The sequence below is a fragment of the Tiliqua scincoides genome, chromosome 7 (genome assembly GCF_035046505.1).
Source record: "Tiliqua scincoides isolate rTilSci1 chromosome 7, rTilSci1.hap2, whole genome shotgun sequence".
Lineage (NCBI taxonomy): Eukaryota > Metazoa > Chordata > Lepidosauria > Squamata > Scincidae > Tiliqua > Tiliqua scincoides.
Window position 1 is genome coordinate 18,247,935 of NC_089827.1, and position 12,477 is coordinate 18,260,411.

Here is a 12,477-nt window from a genome sequence, read left to right on the forward strand (position 1 = left end):
CATCACCTTACTCAAGATATTAAGTATTGTTAAGAAATCACTACATGAGTTCTTGGCATTGCAAGAAGAGCCCTGCTAGATCAGGCCAGGGCCCAACTAGTCCAGCTTCCTGTATCTCACAGGAGCACACAAGACCACAAGATACCTGTATCCTGTTTAGCTCTCAGATTACAAAGCCAGGATTTGAATTGCCAAAATTAAAGAGGCTCAAACAATTTGTAAAAAATGAAGGAAGAAGTTTTTCATTTTTTTTTATTTAATCCAGTGCAGATCATTCTTAACCCATTTTTGCCCAGCTCACACAGGTACACATTTTATCCATGTTGTGTATATGCAACGTTGGGCAGAAATGGTTTAATATTTGAGATGTGTTTTGAAAATTTTTAATGTCCGAATGGTCTCCAAGTGCTTTATTAGGATGTTTTTCTACTGATTAATGACTTTTTATTGACTTTAATGATTACGATATCTAGGCTGTTTATATTTCACTTTTATGTGATACATCATAGCTTACGAAATTTGAGTATATGAACTATAGAACGGAAGAACTTTATTTCAAAACCATAGAGTGTGCAACCATAGAGATCCTGAATTGTTTGAATTAGGTGACATCTGCTGGTGAAAACTGGAACGAAGAGCCAATACCATGGAGTGAGCAAAAGAACAAATGAAATAGCCAAGATTACTAATACAGACTCTGAAGAGAGAACTTAATGCGGAATTTCTGGAACACCTGTTTCAGCAGTTTCAGGATAAAGTTGAACAAGAGCTTAAAGACCAGAAATCTGAACTGAGATAAGATATGGCTCAGCTGGAAGAATATTAAACATGAGATCCAGGAGATCCAGAATGGAGTCAATATCACTGATTGTAGAATGGAAGTCCTGAGTTCAGAACAAGAGAAACATTGGACATGATATCTTTGATGGAACAAGTAAATACAGGAAAAAACACCGAGACTTAAGAGCCGTACCAAAGAATTTTGGAGAAGCTGGAGAGGATTTGAGACAACAAATGGTACAGGTTCTAGCTCGGTATTTACAAACAGATGAACAAATCATTGGCTCAGAAGTTGACCAGGTTTATAGACAACAAAAAAACTACTGGCTGAATATGGTTCAAAAGGCAAGAGACTTTATGCAGAAATTTAAAGAACAGGAGGATTTAGGAGGACAAGAGGGAAGATGAGAAGATATACAACAGGATCAACGAAGAAGAGGTTTTGATGGATAATGGATAAACTTACAACTGTTATTAAAGCAAGTCAGTAAGAAATCTTATGGATAACTGGAAACCATTCATGGACTTACTGTGCACCGAGGGGAAAATGGGCTAGGGCCCTGGTCTCTGCCTCCTTAAGGGGCGGGGGCAGCCTAGAGGTGAGGGAAGGCAGCGGTGTGATCCCCAGGATCTTCCCACTCCCGGAAGTGGAGCGCGATCACTCCGCATCCACTTTCCCTGCTGCGGGGAGCCCTGCCAGAAGTCGCGTCGGGCTCCCCGCACCCTGGGGATGCTGCAGGAGGCTTGGGTAAGTGCACCCAAGCCCCTGCAGCCCCCTGAGCAGCACGATCCTGGGAATCGCGCTGCTGCCTTCCCCCCACCCCCGCTGCCTCCTCCCCCCGCCCCTGCAAAGACTTACTGGCTCTCAAACTCTCCCAGAGAGTTTGAGAACCACTGGTTTAGATTGTTTAAGATCTGGTAATTGGTTTTTTTGTATGATTTTGTAGTAGAATACAGAAATGTAGTTCGATATAATGGGCCAAATAATCTATGGATTTGTTGAATAGATCGGGGATTTAACTTTTAAGTTTTTTCATTTTTTGTGTTGAAAATGTATTTTTGAATAAGTGTAGATTGTTAAGAATTGATAACTAATTTTTTTGTATGATTTTATAGTAGAACAAAGAAATGTAGTTTGATTTTTCTGCTTGCATTTGTATTGAATATTATAAAATAAAAACCTAGATTTTAAAAAAAGAAAAAAAAAGGTTTAATATTTTTTCCCTGTATCCAGTTTATCTTTGGAGTAGAAACAAGTTCATAATGGAGAAGTATAAGAAAACAGGATACAAAACATTACAATTTTTTTTTCTATGGTGAAATACAAAATTTGCTATTATCCATCTTGAAACATTACTCACTGTGGTCCACGATCCATATCTCCACTGAGTTACTTTGTTAGCTGGGATGATAGCAGCTGATGTTGGCCATAGCTCTGGGCAAGAAGGCATTTCACAGTCCTGTGGGGAGAAATAGACATTTTTGAAATCTGAGGTGGTTTTAAGGACCAGAGTGGGTAGGAAGCAAATACACTTAAAAACAATTTTTAAAAAGACATGCTTGTATTGCTTACTTGGCTATCTCTTGGACGGGTAGCTGCACTGCACTCTCTTTCATCATCCAAAATAGTTCCGTAAATGCCAGCAACACATTTCACTGCACGTACTTGATATCCAAGCCCACATGTCACAGAGCACTACAGATGAACAATTTCACAGAAAGCCTCAGATTTTACTTCCATTCTTAATGAATACCATGGCATATGCACTGATGAACTGGCAATAGAGAAGCTGATGAAATCAACGAGACAGTCATCTCTACTGTTGCAGGAAATATGTCACCACTGTTCCCCATGGGATCCCACTGGTGCAAGGGCCCCTTTGGCAGCTGTGTGGCATCATAACTATGCTGTGATGCCACCTCCAGACATTTAGTGATGACTTCATCATAACTGTTGAACTTCCAGGTTCCCGAGCTGCGTGGAGCTTGGCTGAAAAGTGCGCAGCCATGTAGCGAGAACACTGCATGTCACTCCTTTCCTTAAATATCTGCCATGGCTTATTGTTGTACTTTGTATGAATTGGAAGGTTCAAGTTCTTGTGTTCAAAGCAATTCAGTGCTTTGCCCCTTATACCTTATTTCTTTGCCCATTCTCTCCTTCTCTTCTTACTTCACTCTAGTCTCCATTTCAGACATGCTTTTTCCGAGAATTCCTGGAACAGCTTCCCCAGTTTCTATCTGTAAAGTGTCCCTCTGCTTTTCAGAATCCCTTCTCAAGAACCACTTATTCAACAAAGCCTTTTCTGAACCATTGCTTTATCTGTACCTCCATCTTCTAATCCAGGGGTGCCCAAACCCTGGCCCTGGGGCCACGTGTGGCCCTCGAGGACTCCCAATGCGGCTCTCGGGGAGCCCCCAGTCTCCAATGAGCCTCTGGCCCTCCAGAGATTTGTTGGAGCCCACACTGGCCCAACGCAACTGCTCTCAGTGTGAAGGCAACTGTTTAACCTCTTGCGTGAGCTGTGGGATGAGGGTTCCCTCCACTGCTTATTGTTTCATGTCTGTGATGCAGCAGCGGCAGCAAAGGAAAGGCCAGCCTTGCTTTGTGCAAGGCCTTTTATAGGCCTTGAGCTATTGCAAGACCTTCATTCATCCATATAAGCTCATCTTTAATATATTCATTTATGTAATGTAAATTTATTCAAATTTTAAATGTAAATTAATTCTTTTTTTCCCCGGCCCCCAACACCATGTCAGAGAGATGATGTGGCCCTCTTGCCAAAAACTTTGGACACCCCTGTTCTAATCTAAGGTACCAGTTCAAGAGGATGCTTCCTAGTGGACAACCTCAAAAACCAAAAATATTATGTAAGGATCTGTACATACTTACTTCTCCCCAGGGTCCCACTTGCCAAGTAGCACATTCATTCATTTCACACACTCTCACTGATTCTGGTACGGTGTCTGGATTGCAAAAAACATCTTCCAGTTGGCTATCATTCAGATGACACCAAACACGTCGATGTCTCATTCCCTTCCCACACGTCACAGGGCACTATATGAGCAAGAGAAGTGGCAAAAAATGCAAAACTAACATCAGTGATTTGGGTAACTTTCAGTATGCCTGAAAGTTGCCTGACTTTAGGTACGCCTACAAGATTTTCTGGGAATTGTAGACTATTTAAGTCTACACAACGTGTACAGCGTGTGATACATGAGTTGTAAAGTAAACACAGGGGTCTCATATATCATGTCATGCCCAATTTAATATGCTTTTTCCATGGTTCTGATTTATTGATAAAGAGCAATACTGGGCTCACATAAACCTGAATTGGTGAAGGCACTCCAAGAATAATCTAATGTGAATTGTTAGCATTGTTAATTGATTGCTATGTCACCATTTTTTTTAAAAAAAAGCATAGGAACACTATCCTAATAAAAGCAGCATAAATGGAAAACCAACTCTTAACATTAATAGAATTTATCATTACATGTCAATAAATTCCTTATACCAAGAACAGGTTAAAATGATATGCCTCTGATAATGGTATAACATTACAGGTATGCGCCACATGACATAAAAACAGGGATACAATATCTGATCCCCGTTGTTAAGCGAATATCCCACCCAATCTAGTGCCTTTGTTTTGTAAGCAGACACTCTGCTGCAGGCTATGGGAGACCCGATTGCCTCATTAAGAGCCTCTTTGTTGCGCTTTGACCACCATCATATATGCGGTCCATCGTTATGCGGCACGCTGTTAAGCGGCGCACGCCTGTATTTTAAAATAGCACTAAATGAACTGCTAAATTGATCTTGACATTTATGCCCCATCTTTCTATGATAACTCATATTCAAGACAGCTTAAGAATAACAAATACAGAACAGAAGATTAAATCAACCCCATTTTATAACATTTATTTTATAAGCAGAAAGGTCTGCACTGCTCAGAAAAAGAATAGAGGTTTGTCTAGAGGTGGATCATTTTGGAAAGAGATTTCAAAAGTGCAGATGAGATGGTCCACCTACCATACAGCAGCTTCCAACTACAATGAATACGGAATTTGTCTAGGGCTAGGCCATGCAGCTCATCCATCCCATTTATCATGGAGCATTTCTGGTAAATGCAAGAGGCCTCTCTGCACACCCATGCACAGCTATGCACATGGAGTCAGATAATTATCACTGTATACATTAAAATATTTTCTGCCTGTTTTACCTCGCTCCACTCGCTAGCAGCCCAACTGGGGCACAAGAACTCATTGCAGCTCTCAGTAACAATCTTTGGAAATTCATGACATTCTCTATCTGCAAGACGATGGCCAAGGTTGTTCATACAAAAAGCTTCTCTGGTTGTTGCACCTCTCCCACAACTCTTGGAACACTGGTTTATGGAGCAAAGCAAATAAAGCAAAAACCAAATAAGAAATGGATCTTTACAAAAAAAAAAAAAATAGAAGACATAATCAGTGCAAATGAACTCAATAAACAGTGGTTCTCAAACTAGTAGGTTGTGAGCCACCAGCTGTGTAAAGCTTCCCCTGTCCCTTTAAGGCAGCCATTTTCAACCACTGTGCCGTGGCACACTGGTGTGCCACAAATGGTCTACAGGTGTGCCGCAGGAGTTTGGGGGAGGGTCATTTATTAGTTGGGCTGTTGAGGGATGTGAGCCCCCACCAACAGCATGGTGTACCTTGTCAATTGTCAAAAAACTGATGGCTTATCAATACATAAAGACTTCAGCATGTATTTTAGTGCAAAAACTAAATGGTGTACCTCTGACCATCCTGTGTAACGCCAGCTTGGTAGAAGACAATCTCCATGACACGATTCTCGCGTTGGTGGTTTCTGCTGATCAGCACAGTATCTGTCATCCACTAGAACACTCACTCCCTTTGAAACAGAGTACTTCATACAGCGGATGTCTAAAGACCGAAACCCCGGGCCACACCGAGCAGAGCACTCACTTTTGCCAATGTTATGCCACCTATAAGTATAAACTATTATATAAAACTAAATATGTTTTACTATGTAAAGGTAACTTATCTTCAATTTGAATGTACTCAAATACTATGGGGAACAATGAAACAAAAAACCAGTTTTGCAGATTTGCTGCTTTTAACGGTGCAACACAAGAAGTACTTAAGGCATTTTAGCTCCACTGAAAGAAAATCTGCGGAAAAGTGTAAATGCAATGAATTAAAGTTGCTTATGGATCATGCACCAGAAATTATACTTCAGCGTGTGGGGGGTGGGCAGTGAGTGGGTGGGATGGGTCAGGGAGGGCGAAGAACGAGACAGAGACCTGGGCAGAGAAGGGGTGTGTTGAGGGTGAGAATGGGGCAGTTATTGGCCATAGTGGCTCCTCCAATATCCCTTCCCAGCCTTGATTCACCTCCTCGGTTCCACTTGGAGGTGCACCAGCCAAAGAGCTGGCACAGGTATGAGTAGACCTATTGGGGAAGCAGAGGCTTATCCCAAGGTAAGGGAACAAAATCTGCCTTATCACGTGGAGTTCTCTGTGACTAACCCCCCCTCCCCAGATGTAGCTTGCCCTCCATTGGTACAATTGTATCAGCATGGGAGGGGGGGGGATTCAGTTAGGATTAGGCTGTGGGCTCTAAGTTTTGAATCAAGACTTCCTAGCTCAAATCTTGCATCCATCCTGAACTCACCAGGTGGCCCTGGGCAGGCCACTTCCTTCTCAGCCTCAGCTCCCAAAACTACAATATGCTAATAATATTTACTGCTGTCTCATGTTATTGTAAGGATACACTTGAAGCATTTTGCACATTTAGGAAGTGCTATTCAAATGCTAAGTATTATCCCCCCCCCCTTTTTTTTTACCTTAATTCACATTCTGTATTGCACTGTTCTGTTACAGCTGTGGGAGGTGGTATATGCTCACACCTTTGGTCAGACACGACCAAGTGATCTCTTCTCCGTATGCATGTAAGTTTTCTTCTATGAAGACCTTAAACACAATATTTTTAAACCTTAAACAGGACATTAAAAGAAGAGATTAATCTAAGACAGTGGTTCCTAAACTGTGGGTCCAGGCCCAATTTTTGTAGGGTCATGAAACTGATAATTAGACTGGACAATGACTAAACTAGACAATTAGATTAGATTATGTACATGAAGGTTAAACAACCTGCTAATTGGGGAGAGAGGGCGCTACGGCCAAATAACCTTTCTAGCCACTGAGATTTGAGTGGCTGGTAAAGTTTTTGTTTTGTTTTGTTTTTAGGTGGGTCCTGATGCTAAAATGTTTGGGAACCACTGGTCTAAGAAATCAGGAAATATAATCTTCAGTTTCTTTTGCAAAGAAATCAGAAGATTCTTCAGCTAGTTTTAAAATGAAAAATCAGATTTTTAAACAGTCTAAACTAGTTGAATCTCATCAGCATTTCCAAGGAGCATCTTGATTTTCCTGCCCTCTTCTCTTGTTTTGCTTGTTTCACAAAAGCTGAAACTGTTGCACATGGGGAAGACAGCCCATGGCCTGAGAAGGTGACCCCCAGTTGAGCTGAATCAGGCAGCATTAAACAGCTGCAGGGATAAAATCTTCTTGCAAAAAGTGATCAACTCAAGGAATTATTAATGGAAGCACTCTAGTTACAACAAACTTTCAGCAAGGCCAAATGATGGAGGTGCCAACCCACCTAGGTCACTGGTTCCCAAACTATGGTCTGGGGACCACAGGTAGTCTGCGAGACCCTGAGAAGTGGTCCTCAAAGACTCAGGAAAAGGAAAGATTGCCTTTGATTACTTCCAGCGTTCTCCCCCATGGACTACCAGAGAGGGCAGAGAATGAACTTCCCACAGCCAGCAACAAGCTGCAACCCACAAATCCACATTGTGAAGCAAGGTAGATCTGGGCTCCAAAGTCTTTTCCTGCTGTTGCCACCCTCCTTCTCCCCTCCCCCTTTGGGAAGGGGTTCAAAAGAAATGTTTTATGCCCTGATAAAATTCCTCTTGGAGGCCCTGGTTGCACGCGGTCCACACCAATTCCAATTTTTGTCTCAGTGGTCCTTGGGCTCCGAAAGGTTGGGAACCACTGATCTAGACAGACCATTCATATTTTATGTGGCTAAATATTTGGAAGTAGCCAGTAATGTATCTAGAAAAGGGGGTCGATAAGTAATGCAGGTATTGTAACACACAGTGAAAGCAGGTTTCTCTTACAGAAGCATTTCAAAAATAAGGGAATCTTTTTCTATACTTTTGGCAGACTGCGCTAGGGACACCATTTCTGCTTTGTCTTCATTCTTCTTAACACTGATTTAAAATTTAAAAAACAAGTAAGAGTCAAGGGGAACAATCATTAGAATTCCCTTGTATTTTTAGCAACCTTCAACTGAATTGTAGAAATAAAGAATTATGTTGAATATTATAACGTAACTACATCAGCTTTTGTCCCTACAACTATGTGACAAGTTATGACAAGAACTTTTCTAATATCTTAAATACCACGTGGTCAAGAAGAAATGTTCAGTACCTTGACACATTTTGTTGCAATCCTGCCAAAGTCCATAAGGGTCCCATGTAAACAGATCATTCCCCTCTTCTACAGGAATACTGAATGAATAACGCACATCAGGATTGTACAAATTCCCTACACATAAGACCTAAAAAAGAAAAAAGATTAAAAACACTGTTTTACAACGAATTTTCCCTTACCATTTATAAAAATATGCAGGTGCTTACAATTCATTGAACTACCTGCAAAAGGATCTCCTCTTCTACTCGGCCAGTACTGCTTATGTGCTCCACAGTGCTGTTTGAACCACTATAGTCAAAATTAGCTCCATACATGCTGATTTCTTTTCTAGACATGCTTACAACAAAATTTCCATTCAGAAAGAACTTGCCTCTAGTATTGGATAGTGCTGTAACAATATTAACAGACAATCAACATGATTGCATCTTTAGTTCCAGTTTAAATGACAACCATTTTATGGGATAATTAAACATTTCCATAAAAAGTAATTTGAAAGTCAAAGGATTTGACACCATTAGTAATACACTTCTATTTATGTACAGGTCCAGCCTTGTTATACATGGATTTTTTATACAGGTATTTGACTCAACACGAATGGCCCCTGCAAATGAGAAGGAATGTGCTGATCCCTGGAGAAGGGGAAAAATGCACCCCTTTAAAATCAGTTTAAAAAACTGAACAGTCCTTAAACAATAGCCTCATTAATGGGGGGGGGGGCAGCTGGCTGACAATCCATCAATCCTTCTCTTTCCAGGCTACCCCTCCCTTCCCCCTGAGTATGAGAAAGAAAGGTGATCCCTTTGCATTGGTGAAGGGAGGGACTGAGTGAAGCCTTTGTAAGCTCTTAGAGGATGACTGATTGATGGATTGTCTTCTTAATGGCTCTTATCTTACATCACAAAGGTCAGCAAGGCTGTTTTTAAATCACCTGAGCAAAGAAGCTTTGTTTTTTAACTTGATTTGCTGTAATTCGTTTTTTGGCCATCCAGGTGAGTGCTTGGAATGGAACCCACACGAATAATGAGGCTCAACCTGTATTGTTATTTCTGTGTATATGCTTAAACTTCTAAAGCACGGAAACAAATTCCATAAAATGCACAATTTAGCTGTGCAGTTTTACTTTTTATCACTTTATCATTTTACATTTTATCACTTTAACAGCAGCTGGAGGAGGGCCAGTGATGGTATCAGGTTGGGACATGGGAAAAGCCCTGCATTGGGCTTCTGTAGCACTCCCTGATGGCAAACTGGGTACCACAAGGGCTGGTACTGAGGGCCCAGTTTCATCAGGTGGGTCCTCTAATGGGCAAGCACCCTACCTGGCCAACCCTAGATGCCATCCCAGGGGTATACTCAATGAGGGTAAGGGCCACTATATTCAGATATGGGGTATTGATCCCCATCATGGTCCCAACGAAAACCAAGCCTGATGCAATGGAAGCTTCCCCCCCTCCCCCGGGGGGGGGATTTATAGCAGCCTCAGGATCCAGATTTTCATCAAGACTGCTGTATAATGGGAAAGGTTCAAATAGCCTGCTTTGGGTCAAAGCCCTGATTGTGACTGGGCCCTGCAGCTGCAATTTCAGTTTCAAAGAATAATGAAATAGCACAAATTTGCACCTGCCCAAATGGATTTTCAGAATTGTTGAATTTATGATGGAAAAATACAGCCAGCAGTAGATTACCCAAAATACCTACCAAGATAGTTATCATCTTCTGGCTTCCCTGAATAACTATGCTGATATACATCAATGTTTGTTGCTCCTACAGGAATTCTTACGACAATATTATAACCTGGAATACAATTATACATAAATTAATTCTACAAAAAACTGTATTTGTCAGTGATAAATTTGATGAGACATTTTCAGTCATTTTTGTTGCTCTCACTCATAACAAAGGCTGCAAAAATAACCACTCAATATTCATTAATTCTCTTTATATACTAGCATTTATTTTTAAGAAGTTACAGCATAATCCTGTTTTCTTCTTGTGCCTGTCCAGTGACCACTACATTGGCACATAGTGTCGCAAACATGCTATAAAGCACAATTCAACAGCGCAGAATATAGGGGGGCCAGCAGGAAGGCCTGCTCCATCCTGCCTACACCAGTGGAGAAAGGAACACGCACCGGAGCAGGTAAGAGTTGCTCTGAGCAGTGCAGAGTCTGGGGAAGGGCAATGGCAAAGAGGGAGGTTAAAGGAGCAAAGGGTGGGCAGATAATGCCCAGGATGATGGCAGGATAGGTGGCACCAGCCTTCTGGCACCAGATCTGCTAACATGGTTCCACTCAGACTTGCACCAAGAAATTAGCAGTAGACCTCAGTAGACCTGTTGCCATGGTTGGAACTTTCCCTGGGACAAGGAGACCTCCAGCCTGTTCAATTCATTCATAGGATGCAGTGCAGCCACAATGGCCCTCCTGCACTGACGCAAGTTAGGTTTGAGCTGTTAATTGTTTATTACTTGTCTCAACTTTAGACTATAATTTAGAAATGTAAAAAAGATTATTTATTAAAAAAAAAACTTTTAATTTTAAAATGGTTGGAAAATCTGCTGACTGTGTAAAGAAAAATCAAAGAGCATGCAGATAATCTATTCTACACTTGAAGTCCTGTTTCTCAGCCAGCAGTGCAGATATACTGTTCTAGAGCTTGTGTATCTAGGAAAACAACTGTATAAGCAGTATTTTCCATATCACCCCTTTGGATAAATCCCATATATAACTTGGATTACCCTGAAGTAAAGGGGGGGGGATATATGCATGTATAAATAAAGAAAAAAACGTACCATACTGAGCACTGTTGAAAGTACCTGCAAGAGTCCTACATGAAGAATTATCACCGCCACAGATGCCACATTTATCTATTGTCGCCTTTGAATTTAGAACATGATCACAGCCAGCTTGCTAAAGGAACATGTGAATAATGCTTTTATTTCCATGCCAGAGCTAAGTTCAGTTAAGAAACAAAAAATTCAAATTGCTCATTTTAACATCTTTTCCCCTACCCATCCCCCAAATATATAGCCCTATCCTACTATGGGGTTTACGGCAGCATATCTTGTGCTCTGCCACTATATGTTTCAGTACTGCATCTCAAAAGGCGCATCACTGCCATGGGCAGCAGGAGGTTAATGCAAATGGCTAGAGGCCCTGCACACATAATAGCAGCTTCTGCATGCTCCGCTGGAGCAGGTAAGGTGGATCTAGGTAGGATCAAGGTAGGGAGCAGTCTGGGGCCAGGAGGAGGGGGAACTTCAGCAGCAGTCGCGCACGCCAAGATCCCATCCCACTTCCTGGCCCAACACATCGCTGAGGCTCCTCGGACATATGCCAGCTAAATAGTCGGTATAAGTCCAAGGAGACCTATTGGCAGCCAGGCAACCTAGGGAAAGGTAAATAAAAATTATTTTTACCTCTACCAGGCTGTCCAGTCGCCCCCTTCCCCCACCATAAGATGAAGCATGTGGTTCCGGCAGTGCGGCTGCATCATTTAAAATGCTAGGGGTCTGGAGCATTAATTACATTTTTAACTCATCCCTGGTCCAGGTTAAGGGCAGCATGGCTGTACCCTCCATTTTACTTCACAGTAACCCTGCAAGGTAGACCAGGCTGAAATAAAGTGACTGAACCAAAGGTCAACCGGTGAGCTTCATGGCTAAGTAAGGATTTCCTCAGTCATAGACTGCCATTATAAACCTTATAGTAACTAAGGGCACAATCCTAACCAGGTCTACTCAGAAGTAGGTCCTATTTTGTTCAATGGGGCTGACTCTCAGGAAAGTGTTGTTCGGATTGCAGCCTAATTCCCTAAGCATTATATTTCATTCACTTTTTTATATTTTGTTCACTTAACAACTCTTACAGCGCAATTCTCTCTGTGTTTACTCAGACCGAAGCCCCTCTAACTTCAAAGGGGCTTACTCCCAGTAAGCACGAGTCAGAATTGCAGCTTTAGTTACTACAGAGTTTGGTGCTATGTTTGACTAAAAACTAATTTTCCGATGTTATATAAAAATAGATTTCCATGCTAAGGAATATTGCAGAATGAGGCTTGAAATCCTGATTAGGTAATACATAAATAAAATGTCTAACATACATATTTGCAAACTTGATGGTGACCTGTTGGGTTTCTATCACATTATCCTAACAAATGGACAAAGCAAGCCAATGTTTTCATATGTTGAGTT

The 12,477-nt window shown here is 41.5% G+C and overlaps 1 protein-coding gene across 3 annotated transcripts in view; it reads right to left on the minus strand.

The window, feature by feature from the left end:
• ADAMTS20 (ADAM metallopeptidase with thrombospondin type 1 motif 20) overlaps positions 1–12,477 on the minus strand; it is a 98,216-nt gene that overhangs the window by 43,034 nt on the left and 42,705 nt on the right. For all 3 annotated transcript variants that reach the window (XM_066633250.1, XM_066633248.1, XM_066633249.1), the window contains exons 15-24: positions 11,077–11,194; positions 9,984–10,079; positions 8,507–8,673; positions 8,283–8,412; positions 6,629–6,755; positions 5,558–5,768; positions 5,001–5,165; positions 3,671–3,835; positions 2,354–2,476; positions 2,142–2,240 (exon numbers count right to left, since the gene is read on the minus strand). In XM_066633250.1, the coding sequence (XP_066489347.1) occupies positions 2,142–2,240; positions 2,354–2,476; positions 3,671–3,835; positions 5,001–5,165; positions 5,558–5,768; positions 6,629–6,755; positions 8,283–8,412; positions 8,507–8,673; positions 9,984–10,079; positions 11,077–11,194 (1,401 nt within the window). The remainder of the gene's footprint in view (positions 1–2,141; positions 2,241–2,353; positions 2,477–3,670; positions 3,836–5,000; positions 5,166–5,557; positions 5,769–6,628; positions 6,756–8,282; positions 8,413–8,506; positions 8,674–9,983; positions 10,080–11,076; positions 11,195–12,477) is intronic.